Raw genomic sequence first — 20,035 nt, forward strand, 5'->3', positions numbered from 1 at the left:
CAAATTTTGATTGTTTGGAGCGTTATTAAAATATATCCAAATGCACTAAGTTTATGTATAAAAGAGATTCAGTCCCCTATATCGGCCTGGGCCTGCATGCTCAACCCGAGTCCACTCGAGTCTCATGTGATGTAGAAACTATTTCTGGCCTCACATGCCTATTCCTGCTCCCCTCAGATCTCCACAGATGTTTACATTTCCTTGCCAATGATTTGTTGATAAACAGTATTTTCCTTGCGATGCCAATTTATAGACAACCGCAATATGTTGAGTATGTGATGTACCTGCATGCAGTAGGAGGACCTCATTTTCACTCTCTTTCCGCAGTAGCAACTTGATTATCTGAAAAATTCCACTCTTTCAGAGTCATCTGTACTTTTTAATCTTGCCAATCATTCAAGTACAACTGATATGTTCTTCACTCTTAAATGAGAGATCAGTCCACAGTCAGTATAAAAAAGTTCAAACATATCTAGTTTATGTTTATGCCTTTTGGCCTACACTCGGCCCAGGCAACTTTCCAACGACTCTTAAATACAATAATAGAACCCAAATTTGAGTTCAGTGCATTTGCCTACTTAGTTGATGGTTTCCCTCTCTTGTTATGAATAAATAAATGCTAACTAATGTACCATTTGTCTCTTTTTCTTACTTAATTGATTGTAGATTGTACTTCCTTTTTGTAACCATTATAAACATCAAAACATTAGGATGTTTAAAGTGTATCCTTGTTAATATTGAGATATTCAAAATCTAGGTTAAGACGATCTTTTTGAAAAAAAAAACACTGCATGAGAAGAGGGATATATTAAAAGCCATAACTGAAATGTCTAGTGGAGATGATCCTATGACATTTCATGGGGTAAGAATATCCCGTGTTTTATTTTTAACTTCTGATTACTAGGTATATATACAAGGTGTAATAAGTTATCTGCACAAATCGCAGTATTGACTCGGAAATGTACTACGTCAAGTTTGTGATTGTGAGCTGTGACGTGAAACGCCTACTGGACTAGCGAAATGTGTCGTGGTCGGGGTGCAGTGCGACTGTGAGAATGTGAGTTAGCGAAATGTTCTTCGGCATCTGGGGCAGCAGCGCGCTGGCCCCCGACCCAGAGGCCCCGCCGCTATCCCCCACCTGGTACTCTCGGATAGCCAGCAGCGTCATGCGCAAGCCCTCCGCCCTCTTTCGGAAGGTTATGGTGAGTTACCATTTGAGGTCTCTTGTCTTGATGAGCTCCTAGGGCAGTGGCATATTGGAGTAGGATCAGTCACCTTCGCCTATGACAAATTTTTGTAATATACTCGTAAAATTACACCCATAAGTTGTACAGCTACAAACTAAAGAGTTGTGATTGATAATAATTTTGTACTATTAATTGTAAAAGTTGTGACTATTTCACTTGTAGTGCTAAGAGTTTTTTAGCAGTTTTACAAGCATATTTTGAATGTAAATAATAAGTACATACAAATTAACAAAGTGTAACGTATTGTATATCAATTTTTGTTGAGCAAAAGGTACAGAATAAGAAATTAATAATTACAATTACTTAACGTTCGAATTGTTTGAACATGTTTATTACGCTTTCACATTTAGCACACCGTAGTACTTTACGAGACTCTCTCAAACAACAATCCGAAATATACAAATAAAGACCAATTTAATGCAATCAAATATAAACAACTTGGACATTTAATTTTTATAACAAAGCACAGGATTAAAAATGTTACTGTTTTTGCTTACTGAAGAGCCTTAAAAATGTGTCAAAGTCAAACGATTACTTCAACGGATGAATTTAAAATTAAAAAAAAAAAAACTCAGAAGGCATATGGATTAATCAATAGTTGCATTTATATAGTGCGATATCAGCACTTTTAAGGTTACATAAAGAAGTAAATTTTACTACGAAAACCAAATTATTCTATATTTATGTTGGAGTTTAACATTTGTTTGAAATACATTGAAGTTGTATGTATTTTAAACTGTCCATTGTAATTAACTATCATAAGTAATACCAAAGACAGTATTCATATTTTTAACGTATGTGAAAATATGTTGAAGTTCTTTTCATAGCTGTCACCTATGGCTGTACTCAATGTCAATTAATTGGCTGTTCAATCAATTAAATTAGCTTTAGTTTAGTAACATTGCCAGTACGTTGTACGTTGGAACAATTCTAACTGTAGAGTAGACAAAGCATTGATCAGCAAATAATACATATAATTTATAAAGAGAATTAAAATTAACTCACTTCCTTTTAACTGTTTTGTAGCAAATATAATATCAGAAACTATAGAAGATGTTCATTAGAATTCGTGAAGTTTATTTTGAGTATTTCTGTTATTCATCATCTCCTATCCCATGTCTGAATAAAACAAAATCTAAAATACAAATGTAATTGAAATTTTCTAATAGAAGTATGTTTTTTTTTCTATACAGAAACATCAGAATTGTCATAACAACAAAGAAATCTGTCAATAAGCAACTGGGTGAAAATATTTAATAATATTCAGACACACTATATAATCCATAAAATTCACACTTGAAGTATATAAAACAAGTCTTTCAAGAATAAATTTATAAGATTTTTAAAAATTGTGCTTTCAGAAAAAATGCAATTTAAATGTGGTTAGTGATTTTCATTATGTAAAACCTGAAACTGGTGTTAATCTTGAAGTAGCTTATAACAACTTTGGTGTATACTTATTTTGAAGAGAGTTACAAATATAATATTTCTCGAAATTTGGAATGATTTGTAACTAAGGTCAAAATATTTACACGATTACAATAACTGTTTTACTGCATCTAACATTTGTTCTTGAATAAGCAAACTGTTATTTACAGTTTAACGGAGATCAGTGGTGGAAAATGTATGTATCTCAAGGTGAATGTGATTTTATAAAAAAAACATATAATTGACATGTAATTAAGGAGGCCAGTCTGGGTGGGCTGATAGGCTGATATTTACATGTTAGATGCAGGGCCAAATCATTTACCTCCCACCACAGATTGCTACACGGGCAAGGCTAATTAAAATACAGTTTTTTAATTCACCATACTATAGTAATTACGGAAGAGTAACTCATTTGTATATATTTTATTGCAAAACTATATTTATGACAAAGTAGATACAAATGTATAAGAAAGTTGCTCAAACAACACTATTGTCTTAATTTGTTCCTATCAACAAATTCACACCTGTTCCTTCAATTCAATATGCCTTGTCGTTGTCAAAAAATATTGCTCAAAGCTATCTTCGTATTGCTTAATATATGATCAAACACACCAATAAATGACAAATTTTAATTTTTGTGAGGCCTTTCGTGCTCAATGAACACATTCGTCAGACCCACATAACTGAAACTCGTATTTGTATCTTCCTATTTGTAATTTCTGAATTGCATTGGAGAGTAACCAATTTTCTTCCTTCTAAATAAATTAAGTTGTAGTTCACTGATCATTTATCAACATAAAACTGTTTATGTTTATACAACTTTTTTTTAAAGTTACAGTAAAAAGTCGTTCTTTTATAAAGTATAAATGATTTGACGTAAATTATATTTTTCGGTTCTCCATTTTATGATTTTTTCACAGTACAATGGGTTTTCACTATACACATTATAAGCGTTTTATTTAGAATAGAATAGATCTTGCACCGTGGGGTTTGTTATGAAGAAATGTATAGTGAGAGACAATCTGTACTGGTACTTCCATATACTCGTATAGCTAGCAATGCCATGCTAATTCTTGTTCCAGTTGTAAATCCATTATGAATTTTCAGCTGCATGACCTCATTAGAAGAATTGAATTTTAGTAATTTAATTTGTTATGGTCAAAGTCGCTACAATCTTCAGGTGATAACTTACCTGTTGATGAAGCTGCAAGCAGGAAAGATTGTTTTATTGCTGGCGGTAGAGTAGGGAGATGCTCAATGATGTGAAAGATGCAAGGTGACACGGTGACACATGTTGCTAGCCTTTGTCGACAGACTCCTTTGATCTACACTGACAATATGAGGACACCAAAATTTTGTCTAATAATACGGGTTTTTTTTGCTAAACATAGCTTATTGACACAATTATAAAAGTGTTTTTTAAATTGTTTGTTACACAGAGTTGTGGTTAAGTGCAGCTTAAGGCTTATTCTAAACATTCTGAATAAAACTATTGCAGAGACATTTTTATGGCAGGCAGAATAATCTTTCTTGAAAAGAAAAACTACAGGTTGAGGCAGAGGAACTTGCTTATTTGAGTTGGGCATCATGAAGCGACTTTTTTTACGAGGAGGGTAGGGGTCCACTCAGTTGAGTCTGTTTCATGAAGTGGACATAGCTGGAGCAGTTTTCGCTCTTGAAGCATACTTTTTAAACGTATGCTCAATCATCACTGTGCAATGTACATTCCGTACCCGTTTTAATCGCTCCCTGTTGTTGTGTTTCTAACCGACACTTAAATGTTTGTATACCAAGTGTTTTAAAATCGTGTCCATTGTATCTTCATACTAGTCCTCAAATGCCACAATCGCTTCCCATTCATTTTGTTGCATTTATCAATTTCAGATTTTCAAAATGCCAAATTCCCCCTTATCATGAAGAGTTGTTAGTTTTGTTATTAAATTTAATCCCTGAAATTTCACATTTAAATAATGAGTCTTCCTTAATAGTTTAATGATAATCAGTCTCTGCATCCAAATACCTACAAGGCAAAATAGAAAATTATTTTTTGTTTGAATGCTTTACATTGTTTCAAAACGAGCCCCCAGACCAATATAGAGATTATAAATAATAAGTTATCACTGATCAACTTTATGGTAAATAATCAGTAAACTTAAAAATCTATAATTTATAATCTGTCACATGTAAGTGTACAAATTTTCTGGTAGAGCGTTTTTATGCGTAAAAATAATTGATATAATTAAGCCTCATTTTTTGGAGTTTGAAATAGAAAAAAGAAACCTTTTTGTAAGATTGATAAAGATTTAACATTTGATTTCAACAACAATCTTGTTGAACAGATAACGCAATTACATGAGTGTTTATCGAGGATGGTACCAGATCACCAACTTGGGATGTTGGTATATGCAAGGGCATATTTGATGGTGAACATGATTGTAAGAGAAGTAAATTGTAACATTAATATTTTTTACACTTGGCTTTTTCGTAGTAAGTGCCAATGTAACAAAGAGATTCCCACAACTAAATGTTTAGTTTGAACATCAGGGATAGGAAATGTACTATAATGATAGTCTGGTTAAATAAGTTTATAGTACTAAGGGGTGAGGTGGACATGGGTGAAAGTAAGCGTGTCACCCATGAGTTTAGTGCAGACATCAGGTGACATACAAAAATAGATTCCTATACACCTTGGCTTCAAAATTTCCTCAAGTCTGACATTTAAGTAAACAATTACCCTCAATGAGGACATTATCCAGGGCCTGACAGAAAAGGAAATCTTGAAACAAAATAACGTTTCTTTCAGATTTTTTGGGATTTATATTTCAAATATACTCCATGCCCAAAAAACCGTACAAGTATGAAACCTAACATAATCCAGACAACCCTATTTGTATCATTTTAAAGATGATTCATAAAGTTACTATATTTTTTATGAAGATGACCTGTTGCTTTGTGTTCAAAACTCTTGTAACTTGAGAATATAACCAATGCAATGGAGTATTGAATGGCCTGACAAAATTTAACTTTGGACCTTTTAACCCCACAATCAATGAGGGTTCTTCCCTGGACCAAGAAGAACCAAAGTACCAAGTTTCAAGTCTTGGAGCTTATTATCAAGAGCTACCGCATAGACGGACAGACAATTACACGATTTTTAAAGAAGGATCCATTATGTCCTTGGAAGAGCTATGAAGGCACAAAAGGAAAAACAGTTGAAAGGCTCATTAATACCAAATTGGAAAATGTAATTTCAAAACTTAAGATTTCAATATGTCCCATATACTAGAATTAAGAGTAATGTATAACACAGCCTTTTCAAACACTAGTTATGGAATGTGCCGCAGAGTATGGTGACTTGAGTTTACCATCTTCTTGCCAACAATGGGAACCGTATTTAGGTTCACCAGTAAATATTGTTTTCAACATTTAAAGAATATGTGTGTTATTTATTTTATTTTAATAAGGCATCATCAATCTGAGAAATTCTTAATTGTTTCAGGGGACACAGTGTAAGATAATTCTATTTAGAAAATGTTATGACGGAAGTAAAATTTTATCGATGTAAATAATTAATTTTATTATCGTGATCATGTAAAAATATCTAAAACATCGTGTTTCTGTTCCAGTTACCTGTGGCTGACCCCTTCCTCGAGAAAGTCAACATTTCTGATCTTGGTGAGTGCCAACTTGATTTAAGGAAACAACGTTCATCCTACTATTCCTTTTATTTACAGACATAACCTATAATATAGATATTTTTTGGGTTAGGACCTACATCTTGCTGGTTGGGACTATATCATAATGTCGGGGTGAGCAAAGAAGTAATAAAAAATTGTCAAGCATACTAACAATATTTACAATTTACTAAAAAATACCACATTTACTGCAGTTAACAGTGGCATAATTAGGAATTGGCTTTGGGGGATTGAATCTGAAGAGCACATCACACCGGCGTGTGAGTAAAACTGAATGAATCTAAATTTAAATAAATTAGATAAGGTTAATTATTCAAATTCAAACATTTAATAGCTGAATTTTAAACAAGTTGGATGGTTGTCGTATGGATATTTTTAATTTTTAGGGCTTTTGGGAGGAGTTCTATTTCTCTCGTTCCCCCTCCACCTCTGTAAGTTACGCCCTGGCAGTTAATGGTCTTTCAGATTAATGTGGTGTTCTGATTACAATGGTTTTGGATTTCACTTGAATATTCAAATAAGTTACAGGATGGTTCCATACTGTTCAAACTTCGGGAAATAGTAAACACATTTAAATAAGAAGAAAAAGTTCTTAAAAATGTATGTCCTAAAATCCTTGGTTTTCTGTCTATTTATTTATATATTATAGTAGTTTGTGTGAGAAACCATTAAAGCTACTGTATATAGTTGAAATATGGACCATACGTTATACTTATTAAGTCAATTTTGTAAAAGTAATTTTGTACACAGTCTGTGATTGTTGCATGTTACAAAATTTTAATGTTAAATGCCACAAAAACTTCACTCTGTTCACAAATTTACAAAAATGATAAATTTTTTTAAATTTGTTGTAGAACCAATGATATTTATTAATTAAAATTTAAATAAAGGAAAAAAGGAAAAGTTTTGAAATTTTCACCAGTTTTGTACAAAATTATTGGTTACCAATTTAGAATAAGATAATAATTTTTAAAAAAAAAAACACCTTGCAAACTTCGGAACCTGGCTAGTTACACTCAAATAAAGACATTATGTAATATTTTATATGGCCAACAAATCCTTTTTAATTTACATAAACTTCAAAGGATTAGAGAAAATAAATGTGATATTAGTTTCATTCTTTTCAAAATTAAATACATTATCTGTCTATAAAAACATTACTTGCTTGTAAAACATCTGATTGTTGGAAAAAGATGCTATGTCCACAGAAAAATATCACTGCTAATCATTTTTAACAATAAGTTATTATAAAAATCTGCTGATTTCAGATTCACATCCACAGCTAGTTGTGCGCATAACAACTAATCATCTTTAACAATTTCGACTAAAGGTTTTGACATAAACAGTTTCAATAAAAAGGTGATGTTTTAAAAATATATGTTTAGTTACTTTTTCTGTAATATTTATAAATTTATGCAAATTCAAAACATGATTTACTTTATAGTTACACATTTTTCTTTTAGTGTGTTTAATTGTGTCTCAAAATTTGACAGCCTGTTTAAAAAATTATATTTAAACTTGGTTATTGATAATTTTACATTTTTACTAGCTCGAGATAAATTTTAAAACGTTGATTTTTATGCGATTTTAGTACATTTAAATACCATTAGTTAACAATTTAAAATTTACTATCAGCATATGTTTAAAATTTCAATTTTATAGATTTTTTAAAGCTACTTAAATTTTTTTTACACGAACAGACATTGTTGACAGATGTACATAATTTGGATTTGCATTTATATACATTTTTAATTTTATCTTGAAATTTGAAATTATTTTGTATATATTTTCTAAACAGCGCAAGTTACTCTTGGGCATCATTTGCCCATTTAGGCACCAATCATAGTCTAGAATAAAAAAAATTAATTTCTTGAAAGCATTCATGGTAAAAATGTAATTTTATTGCATTACTTATTAGGTGAATTTTGTAATGCTACTCCTAATTTAGTGGTTGGCAAAAATGTTCCATGTCATAATCATACAAACAAAACCAGCACATACATTCCTTACTAGAATTTAAAATAGGATATCCAACATTCAATATTAGTCATTGTACCACTTGGTACTCACAGTATTTTAATGTAATGCTTCATGATTCAATAGGAATTTTAAATGTTAAATGTATGTTCTCCTTGGCATCTTCAAAAAAAATAATTGCGTCTTGATTATGTATGGTTAGTACCAAACTCTAAATTTACCCCAAGCTTGTTTAACAAATACTTGGAACAATCAACCTGGGTTTAACCAGAATTTCCTATTATACTTGGGGAGAGGTGCCAAAAGAGATTTAGGGAACAAAGTCAATCTATCCTCTCAAATCTCCTGTTGTCACCAGACAACTTGGCCATCACATTCTCGGCCGGTGATCCCGGGCTGTTTGTTCTGGCAAAACCCTCTTGACACTTTCATGGCCAATTAATAACTCCTGTGGTGGCTGTGGCAGAGGGCTGCACTCACACTGCGCTCACTCCCCGGAGTGGGAGGTCAGGAGGTGCCAAGTTCCAATTTTAGAGCCCGCAGCGAGTCCACAGTTCGCACACAGTTGTCCGTGGTCCGCGTCGCTCTTCTCACCAATTAGCCTGTTTGACAAGTGAATACGTTGTGCTTATTATACTCTTGTTTACGCGTCCCTACCGCTTCTGACAGTCTGTTTTATTTATTCCAACTCTTTTTTCACTTTTGGCTCCGGATTGATTGTCTTCGAAAATTAATACCGGTTCTGTTTATTTCTCTTGAGTGTGCCAAAGATTCTATTTTAGCATTGTTGTCACCTATTTTTGTACTGTCGGATATTTGTGTTGTCGACTCGTTTTTGTTGTCAGGTCCCGTTGCGTTGACGTTTTTATTTCCACATTTGCTGTAAAATACTACTATTTCTACTAAAATACTACTATTTACCACAATTTTTAATCTAATGTTGTGTGTTTATTTTTCTTCTTAACTGTCTAGAAATTATTAACACAATTTTTTCAATTATTTGCTTTTACTTTTGGGTTTTATTGAGTTCTAAGCACATTTACAAGATTTACTTTTAATTTCACCGTAAAGCTGTTAATTTTAGTGCTCTACTTACCGTATCATCATCTTATTTTTAACTATAACTAATTTTATTTTGGTTTCGCAATTCATCTAGCTGCTAGTGCTCTGATTGATGCGTTGGCATCAAACCTCGATCTTGCTGCCAGGCAGGCAGTACACAGGTATAAGATAGGTTAGATTTTTCTTCACGGTTGCCAAATTATGTGACAAGCCTCTGGTGCCCATTTGTCAGTAGAATAGGTCTGGGCAAGACCAAGCCTTCTTAACCAATTGTTTGAATAGAAATAAAGGAATTTGTAATGTAGGCGAGGGGGATAGGAATTTGTTTGCGATTTTAACAGTTTTTTTTACTCAAACGTGTTTTATTACGTTATTTATTTTTATTTATATAGCTTTTATTTAATGTTTTCATCATCCCATCTTTAAATGTTGTCCAAATGAAATTATTAACCGTTTTCATGAACAATTCACAAGTTTTTTTTTTTCTCCCCGATCAGTAATGGAATGGACCATAGTATTTGCCAAGTAGATTTTCAGTATTTTTATATCAGTGTGCTGCACAACCAAGTATTTTTGTGGTTATGATAGACAGGGTTGATTTTCGTAGTTAATTTGAATTGATTATCAGTATGTTTCAAGATAAATGACAAGGAATAATATGCAACAGTTTCAGTTCAGTTAGAATAAATAAATTAACTCATTGATGGTAATATTGACATCAGTTTTCTTTATGTGTTACTGTTTTTAAAATAATCTTGGAAAAGAGTTTTCTTATGTTAGTGTGTGTGAAAATTTTGTATGTACGTTTTGTAAATTGTTCTTTATTTTAAGTATGAGATCCAAAGATACATCAAATCAGTATCAATTACTTCCAGTGTCTGTCTTTATATTTTTATAAAGTTTACTACATCAGTTAATATGTAGAGCTTTGTTATTGAGTTTGGTTTCAGTATTTTTCTAAAAATGTTGTCCAGTGTTCTTAAACAGAATATTTAATAAAAAATGATGGTTTAAAGTGAATTTTCCAGAAGTCGTTGCTTTCATTTTAACAATCAGTCAGTCCTATCACTATGAGTCAGTTTGTTTTCCTTTGACTGCTAGATGAAGACAAAATTAATAAGTTGGGATTACACTCCACTTTTGCGGACTGGTACTCTGGCGTGAGTTGACTATCGTGAGTTAAGTGAGTGAGACTGGATACCATGAGTACAGACTATGATCCGACTACATTACTACAGCAACAGTGTGGCGCTGCGCCTCCCGTTGATAGAGGAAGAGGAGGAGGTCTACAGGATTGACGAGATAAAGGAGTTCGAAGCTGTCGATACTGCCTGGAAAGAGACGCTCGCGCAGATCCTTCTGCAAGGTCTGTCTGGAATGTTGTCGTGGTGGTGTTTGAAATTTAATTATATTTCAAGTATTTCATTAACGCCTCGAGTTTCTTTTAATGCCAGTGGACTATTTTCGTTTGTTATGATTGCTACACAAGTGACTTGGTAATAAATACTTCTTCTTACATGAAGTGTGAGGTAGCTGCAACAGTACAAATGTTAAATTTCATTTGTTTCTTTCATATGACTTTTATGTTGAAGCACTAGAAATACACGAAGCATAACATAAAGAAAAATTGTTCTCATATTAAAAATATTTTATGAGAATTTTAAAGATGAAGTAGTGAAAGATTGTTTAAAAACCAATTCATGAGATCATTCCATGGTGCCATGTAATAACAATGAACCTAAACTTGTAAGGAAATAACTGGACAAGAAAGATTGAGTATATCGGGTGTCTTAAAAGGTCCCCCCCCCATTAACCCTTATGGATAAAGATGGAGTGATTTACATTAGGGTATGTTTATATGACTAACTGGGGAGTTTTTTTATGTAAAAACATTTTTGACTACCCCTCAAAATGGGGTATTATGGGGGTAAGTCAAAAATTTTAAATAGGAACCCCTAGCAAGTGACAGCTCATTTAAAAAGTATTATAAAAAGAAGAAGAATGGCGCAAACTACAGGTCTTTAATGTTACCCTATCGAATGTGGTGGCCAATTAAAGTTTGAATTGTTTTATAAAATCCCCACAGTTTAAGTTACATTTTAAGTTATTGTAAGGCAGATAAAACTTTCACTCAAAATTATTTTGAGAACTTATGACACGAAATCATAAAACAAGTTATTACAATAATCAACAAACATCAGCAACCATGATTAACTTAGCATTTAATAGGTTTTTTTGTCATTTAATAGGTTTTTTTGTCTGACCAAAGCCCATTATGAAGTCCCGGGAATACCAACAGCTGGTTTCACAATGTCGTCTCTTATTGGTTGCCAGTTAGTATGTGAGACACATTAAGACCACTTTGACACAGTAATTGGTCAAGTAACTAATAAATCATGGTTGTTGATGTTTGTTGTTTCTTGTAATAACTTGTTTTATGATTTTGTGTCGTAAGTCCTCAAGATAACTAGTGAATGAATGTTTGATCTGCCTTACAATAACTGTAAATGTAGCAAAATTGAGGGGTTTTATAAAACAATTCAAACTTTAATTGGCCACCAAATTTGATAAGATAATGTAGAGACCTCTAGTTTCACTATTCTTCTTCCTTTTTATAAAACCTTTAAAATAAGGTGTCATTTGCTAGGAGTTCCTATTTAAAACTTTCATTCATCAAAAAACCTCCTTAGTTGGTCATATAAATATCCCCAAAATTAAATCACTCTATCTCTATTCATAAGAAAGTTAGGGGGGAGGGGGCTTTTAAGACGCCCGGTATATAGATTGTCCATTTTAATTATGCAACCTTTGGTTTCTCAAAAACGACTAAATGTCTGTAAAGTGGAAAATTTGGATAGGAGACATCAGATATTTTTTAGTGTTCATTACAAATATCAATTTCAAATTTCAGATTTTGCCACCATTTTACATGGGACGTGATTTTAAATATCCTGCCTACCATCTATCTATATTTTCTTTCAACTTTGAGTATAAACTAACGTTTTTTATTTCTGATACTTTTCTTTATAACACAATATTGTATATGTTCCATCCCAAAAAAATTCAAACTTAATGCATGAAATTAATTTTTAAAGACCTCATCAGACAATGTATCGTCAGACAATCTATGAATATTTTTTTAAATCAGTGACTAGAGAAAATTCGTAAAGGACTGAAAAAATCAAATTGTCATTAAACTCTGTAACCTGAAAACTATGGCACTGGTCAATTGTGTGTACTTTATTTGTAATTGAATTAGAATCCACTGAGGTGTATCTAATGGATGTCTGTGCTGGGAACGTGTTGAGGGCAGTGTCCGGCCGTGTATATGTCGAAACATGGCTGGCCGTGGCCTAGTTGTGTCCCCTTCACACACACACACACACACAACTGTAACAACACAGCCACACACTCACGTACGCCAGCCTACTGCCTACTGCGGTCCGAGGAAGGTCGCTCTATGGGTCGTTGTCTCTTGGAGTCAGTCGTGTGGCCTTCAGCCAGTCTTCGAGAGTAAGGCCACGTAATCTGATCGTGGACAGGACTATTTCTTTAAATCGATCGACTTTCCAGCAAAAGAAAGTGCCTTTGACGAGTGGTAGTAATATAGGAAAAAAATTGTAGTTGCTTCTTTATAAAAGGAAGTTGTAAGGCACTTAAACAGAATTTAAAAATTTTGAATCTTATTATGGTTCCATTATCGATTTAGAGATGTTTTAATATGTTTGAAAACCTGTTTATATATATTTCAAGGAAGTGCCAGTCTATGATGTTTTGGTACAATAAACTTATATAAACTTGTATAAAGTTTTAAATTATATTACTCAAGAGACAGTGAAATATAGTTTTATACAGGTTTACTTTACAATAACATAAATAACTTATTTTTTAAACAGAGTAAAAAGAAATACAGTAATTATACAATACATACCTGATAAGAATAAATTTGTGTTCTACGCTAATACAATAAATCAATACAACGGAGTATTGAAGGTCCAGACAGAATGCAACATCAGTCTTTCCAACCAATCCAAGAAAGTAATTTCATCACATGTGTTTACTATGCCACATGGTAAAATGCCATATGGTCGTTCTATGTTTGTTTCCAAATTTGTTTGTTCTGCAATTTTGTCGTTGCCATTATCGTTACTCATAAGAGTAATGTAAAAAAGATTAGATTTAATTTGTACCTTTTAACCTGAAAATGAACAGTTATTTTTATCAAGTTTCAAGTCTATAGGACCCATAAACGAGTTGCCACATTGATGAACAGATATCTGCACACTATTTAGGAGGATTTGTCTGGTCCTTAATAAAATATTGGTTGCAAAATTGCGATTGGTTTAACATTGTTTAAAATTTGATTAACTTATGTGGAAAAATTAAACAAAATTCTAAACCTTTGTCAGTGGTAATGGTAAAATGGTAAAATCTCTTACAAAATAAGGACAAGGATTGATTAATCAGAGACCAGTGTTGGGTATAGTATAATTATTTCGATTGGTTTTTTTAAAATATAATAATTATTGTTCTTGTAATTAGTTTACTTTGCCTTGAGTTTGTTCTGAAAAAACAGTTTGTAACTGATAAACACTTTAACATAAAGGCATTTATTTATTATTACTGAAAGTGCACCCCCTTTTTTAAAGCTATTTGAAGTGGTAGTTTTTCATTTTAGATCCATTTTTATGTGGCTCTGCACCTATTTCTACTGTTCCACTTGTTTTAATACAATTGTTTGTTCAAATTAGTACAATTTTTAATATAAATTTTAAGGTAAAATCTATACATATATACATTCAATAAACATTGAATCACAAAAAGTAATTGCTCCCCTGGGACTCGAACCCGGATCTCTCACTTTCCGGGTGAGTATGCTACCACTACACCACAGAGCCCTTACTTTTTACGATTCAATTATATTGTACTTGGTCGTTTCTGTCACATATGCGTTTAAATAACCAAACTTACATATGATTGGAAGACAAAATACCTGTCAAACGACTTTCATTAACATTCACTAATTATGTATGAATGGCAATAACCAAATTTAGTTTTAGTATATATATATATATATATATATATATATATATATATATATATAGGCCCTATATATTTAAAACTATATGGAAAATGTATTAAGATCGACATTTAAAACGTAAAACTACAACACGTATGATGTTGAAGATTTCAATAATTCAGTGTTACAAATCGTAGAATATTCCTTCATGTAGAATGGTCACTGTATTATCTTCAAGTTTAACCCCATTCTGAATCTTTATCTCACTGATAGGTACCTATGTGAACTGATTGTATTCGTGTACAATGGAATTCATTACTATCATTCCTGATTCATTCATTCCTAGCTGTTCCTATCCAGTGAGAGATAATGTGTTGGAAGGTTGTAGTAGAGTGTATTCCTTCTAGGTAGCTACTTTTATTGTTAAACAGGGCAACTTCCTGGATGTAAAAGGTTACAACCATTGGGATACCTTTTGATATTCACATTATTCATGGTATCTGTGCACGGGTCACAGAACTTCTTATTCTTTCTTCTCAGTGGGATACTTTGTCAGTTTATAACTGTGGTGCTATCCTGTTCAGCAGTCCTATGCCTAAGATGAACCTCTTACAGAGCACACAAAGTGTTTTAATTGCTGATATGGTGAATGTTCGCGATGACCAAGAGACTAGTGTTTTTGTGACAGTGTTACTGGGCAAAGTCTTCCATAAACTGTTCAGCATATTAATAGAGCACAAAAGGTAATTAGCTTATTTATGTTTTGTGGTTCACATTGTGTAGTATCATTGCTAACACAATTAAATATTTCAACACAGTATGAACTGGAAAACTTAGATACGAGTTTTCTAGTTCGTACCACCACACCTGTCACATAAGTGAAGAACTAGACCTGTAGGTATTATGGCGCAATTCCATTAGCTAATAAAATTAACGGAAAAGAGGCAAAATGGCCAGACAGATGCCTGAGGTAGCGATTAGGTTTCCATGATTTGTATTATGTTCAGCCATTGTATTATGTCCACCACATTTTTCTCAGTATAGAAACTTATCATGATTGAATAAATGATTTTTCCTTATCAATATACTTTGGCAAAAACTGTGAAATTAAAGAGAAAATTAGAGATTGTCTTCAAACTCAAATAACAACAACAATTTGTTGTAGTATAATGATAGGGTATTTTATGAGTTTCTTCAAATGCTCAGAATAGTCCTAAGAAATATCATGTTTGTGCAATGTCTATCTGTCATAAGACACCAGCACTCTGTGTAGAAGTAAGCCATTCAGTGGGCAAGTAACTGCTGCATTGAAAAGTTCAATTCAGTCTGACATGAGATTGTGTGATTCCATGAGTAATATCAGAAGACATATGTAGAAGTAAGCCATTCAGTGGGCAAGTTACTGCTGCATTGAGAATCTCAATTCAGTCTGACACGAGATTGTGTGATTCCATGAGTAATATCAGAAGGCATATGTAGAAGTAAGCCATTCAGTGCACAAGTGACTGTTGCATTGAGAATCTCAATTCAGTCTGACACGAGATTGTGTGATTCCATGAGTAATATCAGAAGGGACATATGTAGAAGTAAGCCAATTCAGTGCACAAGTTACTGCTGCATTGAAGAATCTCAATTCCAGTCTGACATGAGATTGTGTGATTCCATGAGTAATATCAGAAGACATATGTAGAAGTAAGCCATTCAATGCACAAGTGACTGCTGCATTGAGAATTTCAATTCAGTCTGACACGAGATTGTGTGATTCCATGAGTAATATCAGAAGGCATATGTAGAAGTAAGCCATTCAGTGGGCAAGTTACTGCTGCATTGAGAATCTCAATTCAGTCTGACATGAGATTGTGTGATTTCATGAGTAATATCAGAAGACATATGTAGAAGTAAGCCATTCAGTGCACAAGTGACTGCTGCATTGAGAATTTCAATTCAGTCTGACATGAGATTGTGTGATGCCATGAGTAATATCAGAAGACATAATATGTAGAAGTAAGCAATTCAGTGCACAAGTTACTGCTGCATTGAGAATCTCAATTCAGTCTGACATGAGATTGTGTGATTCCATGAGTAAATATCAGAAGGCATATGTAGAAGTAAGCCATTTCAGTGGGCAAGTTAACTGATACATTGAGAAGTTCAACTCAATCTGACATGAGATTGTGTGATTCCATGAGTAATATCAGAAGACATATGTAGAAGTAATGCATTCAGTGGGGCAAGTTACTGCTGCATTGAGAAGTTCAACTCAATCTGACATGAGATTGTGTGTGATTCCATGAGTAATATCAGAAGACATATGTAGAAGTAAGCCATTCAGTGGGCAAGTTACTGCTGCATTGAGAAGTTTGACTCAGTCTGAGACGAGATTGTGTGATTCAATGAGTAATTATCAGAAGGCATATGTAGAAGTAAGTAAGCCATTCAGTGGGCAAGTTTACTGCTGCATTGAGAAGTTTGACTCAGTCTGGCATGAGATTGTGTGATTCCATGGAGTAATATCAGAAGACATATGTAGAAGTAAGCCATTCAGTGGGCAAGTTACTGCTGCATTGAGAAGTTTGACTCAGTCTGGCATGAGATTGTGTGATTCCATGAGTAATATCAGAAGGGATATGTAGAAGTAAGCCATTCAGTGGGCAAGTTAACTGCTGCATTGGAAGTTTGACTCAGTCTGACACAAGATTGTGTGATTCCATGAGTAATATCAGAAGACATATGTAGAAGTAAGCCATTCAGTGGCAAGTTACTGCGCATTTGAGAAGTTGACTCAGTCTGGCATGAGATTGTGTGATTCCATGAGTTAATATCAGAAGACATATGTAGAAGTAAGCCATTCAGTGGGCAAAGTTACTGCTGCATTGAGAAAGTTTGACTCAGTCTGGCATGAGATTGTGTGATTCATGAGTAATATCAGAAGGCATATGTTAGAAGTAAGCCATTCAATGGACAAGTAACTGCTACATTGAGAAGTTCAAACTCAGTCTGGCATGAGATTGTGTGATTCCATGAGTAATATCAGAAGGCATATGTAGAAGTAAGCCATTCAATGGACAAGTAAACTGCTACATTGAGGAAGTTCAACTCAGTCTGGCATGAGATTGTGTGATTCCATGAGTAATATCAGAAGGCATATGTAGAAGTAAGCCATTCAATGACAAGTAACTGCTAAGTGAGAAGTTCAACTCAGTCTGGCATGAGATTGTGTGATTCCATGAGTAATATTCAGAAGGCTATGTAGAGGTAAGCCATTCAATGGGCAAGTAAGTAACTGCTACATTGAGAAGTTTCAAACTCAGTCTGACACGAGATTGTGTGATTCCATGAGTAATATCAGAAGACATATGTAGAAGTAAGCCATTCAGTGGGCAAGTAACTGCTACATTGAGAAGTTCAACTCAGTCTGGCATGAGATTGTGTGATTCCAATGAGTAATATCAGAAGGCATATGTAGAGGTAAGCCATTCAATGGGGCAAGTAAACTGCTACATTGAGAAGTTCAACTCAGTCTGACACGAGATTGTGTGATTCCATGAGTAATATCCAAAGGCATATGTAGAGGTAAGCCATTCAATAGGCAAGTAACTGCTACATTGAGAAGTTCAAAATCTCAGTCTGACACGAGAATTGTGTGATTCCATGAGTAATATCAGAAGGCATTGTAGAGGTAAGCCATTCAATGGACAGTAACTGCTACATTGAGAAGTTCAACTCACATGGCATGAGATTGTGTGATTTCCATGAGTAATATCAGAAGGCATATGTAGAGGTAAGCCATTCAATGGGCAAGTAACTGCTACATTGAGAAGTTCAACTCAGTCTGACACGAGATTGTGTGATTCCATGAGTAATATCAGAAGGCATATGTAGAGGTAAGCCATTCCAATGGGCAAGTTACTGCTGCATTGAGAAGTTCAACTCAGTCTGACACGAGATTGTGTGATTCCATGAGTAATATCAGAAGGCATATGTAGAAGTAAGCCATTCAGTGGGCAAGTTGACTGTTGCATTGAGAAGTTTGACTCAGTCTGAGACGAGATTGTGTGATTCCATGAGTAATATCAGAAGGCATGGAACAATATTGTGTGGTATTGAAATGCGCAGTTGGTGCAGAGGAATGGCTTGTTGATTCTGGGGGACCTTGGACATGACCTTGAGCTGAGACTTGCTCTCTCTTTCTCTCTCTGTGCGTCTGTCTGGTGACTGAGCCATGCTTACATTGTTGAGGAACGTAAGGGCTTTTCATGCTTGGGATTGGTATTGATCGTCTAAACACGAAATTTAGCGGGTTTAACGTTAAGGTGAATGAAGTACTGATTTAGTCCAGGTTGCCATTTGTTAATTTAAAATTGCCAAAGACTCAAAGAATATTTCAACTCTAATTCTGGTCATTTGTATTGGTTCAGCTTTTATATTCATTGTTCATTTTCAACTGTCAAACTTTGCTGTAAATGGAAATAAAGTTGAACTCACATTTATTTAGGTAATGTCTTAGTGACTCAGACTATATTTCTAATGCTCCATGAAGGGAAATATCTTCTCTGTGGAGTTTCATCTTTTGCTGAGTTCAACCGAACAACCTTGTAAATCGAGTTTGGAATGGATGTTGATTGTAGTAAAATTGTTGTATCAATTATCGAGTATTTATCAATATACAATTAGAGAGCTCTGCAGAAAAAGAGCTAAATGCTTGAATGTTTAACCCTGGAACTGGCAGTTGGTTTGCAGACTTACAAAATGTGTAAAAATATTTGTTTATTATAAACTAGTGAATAGGTGTAATTTTGTTCGCAATGAACTAGATAATAGTATATTGTATAATATAAATTCTTAATGTAAATATTTCAAATTTCTTTTGTCGGTTATAGATTGGTTGTAAAAATAGAAAAGGGTGAGGCATAAATAGGAAAGATAGTTGTATGAATAAATTAATAATTTCAAGAAACCCAAAATGTTCTTAATTTATTATTGTTTTAGAAAATGTATTGTTTTGTATTGTTTTTGTATGTTGTGGATTATTGCAAAATATACCACGTAATACAACACTGAAAACAGCTCCTAAAGATTGTACTTTGTTATCATGAAAACATAAATTGTAACTAATAAAATTATAGCATAAAACACATCAATGGCATCGTAACATACTCTCCACCATCTAATATAAGTATAAGAAGATAAATTATTAAATTCAAATTCAAATTTGTTTAATGTCGTAAGACAACTTCTTTTGTTGTATGACAGAGTCACGTACATGCTGTATATACATAGCTTATAAAGTAAAACAATAAGAATACAATGGTTATACAGCAGTAAATATTATACTAAATATTTTTTTTCATTAGTCTACATAATTATTGTAAAAAAAAACTAAAAATGTAAAACGAGTCACAACTTTACAATTATTAGTTTAAATGCGATATACTAACGTTAAAATAATTACGATAACAAGTCCAAGTGCTGCAGACAAAAATAGCATTAGTTACAATGAACGGACAAACAAACTGATCATCACATGTCTTCAATTACTGTTACTGACGTCACGGTTAACATAAAGGAAGAAATAATTACGTTCATAAAGTTTTCAATCATATATG

At 33.4% G+C, this 20,035-nt stretch overlaps 1 protein-coding gene across 1 annotated transcript in view; it reads left to right on the top strand.

Moving 5' to 3' along the window:
• Positions 1 to 20,035, top strand: part of LOC124360751 (5'-AMP-activated protein kinase subunit gamma-2) — a 436,057-nt gene that overhangs the window by 400,328 nt on the left and 15,694 nt on the right. Inside the window, exon 7 of the mRNA XM_046814625.1 lies at positions 6,302 to 6,350. Coding sequence (XP_046670581.1) covers positions 6,302 to 6,350 — 49 coding nt within the window. The remainder of the gene's footprint in view (positions 1 to 6,301; positions 6,351 to 20,035) is intronic.

This window comes from Homalodisca vitripennis, chromosome 4 (assembly GCF_021130785.1).
Source record: "Homalodisca vitripennis isolate AUS2020 chromosome 4, UT_GWSS_2.1, whole genome shotgun sequence".
In the NCBI taxonomy this organism is placed as follows: Eukaryota; Metazoa; Arthropoda; class Insecta; order Hemiptera; family Cicadellidae; genus Homalodisca; species Homalodisca vitripennis.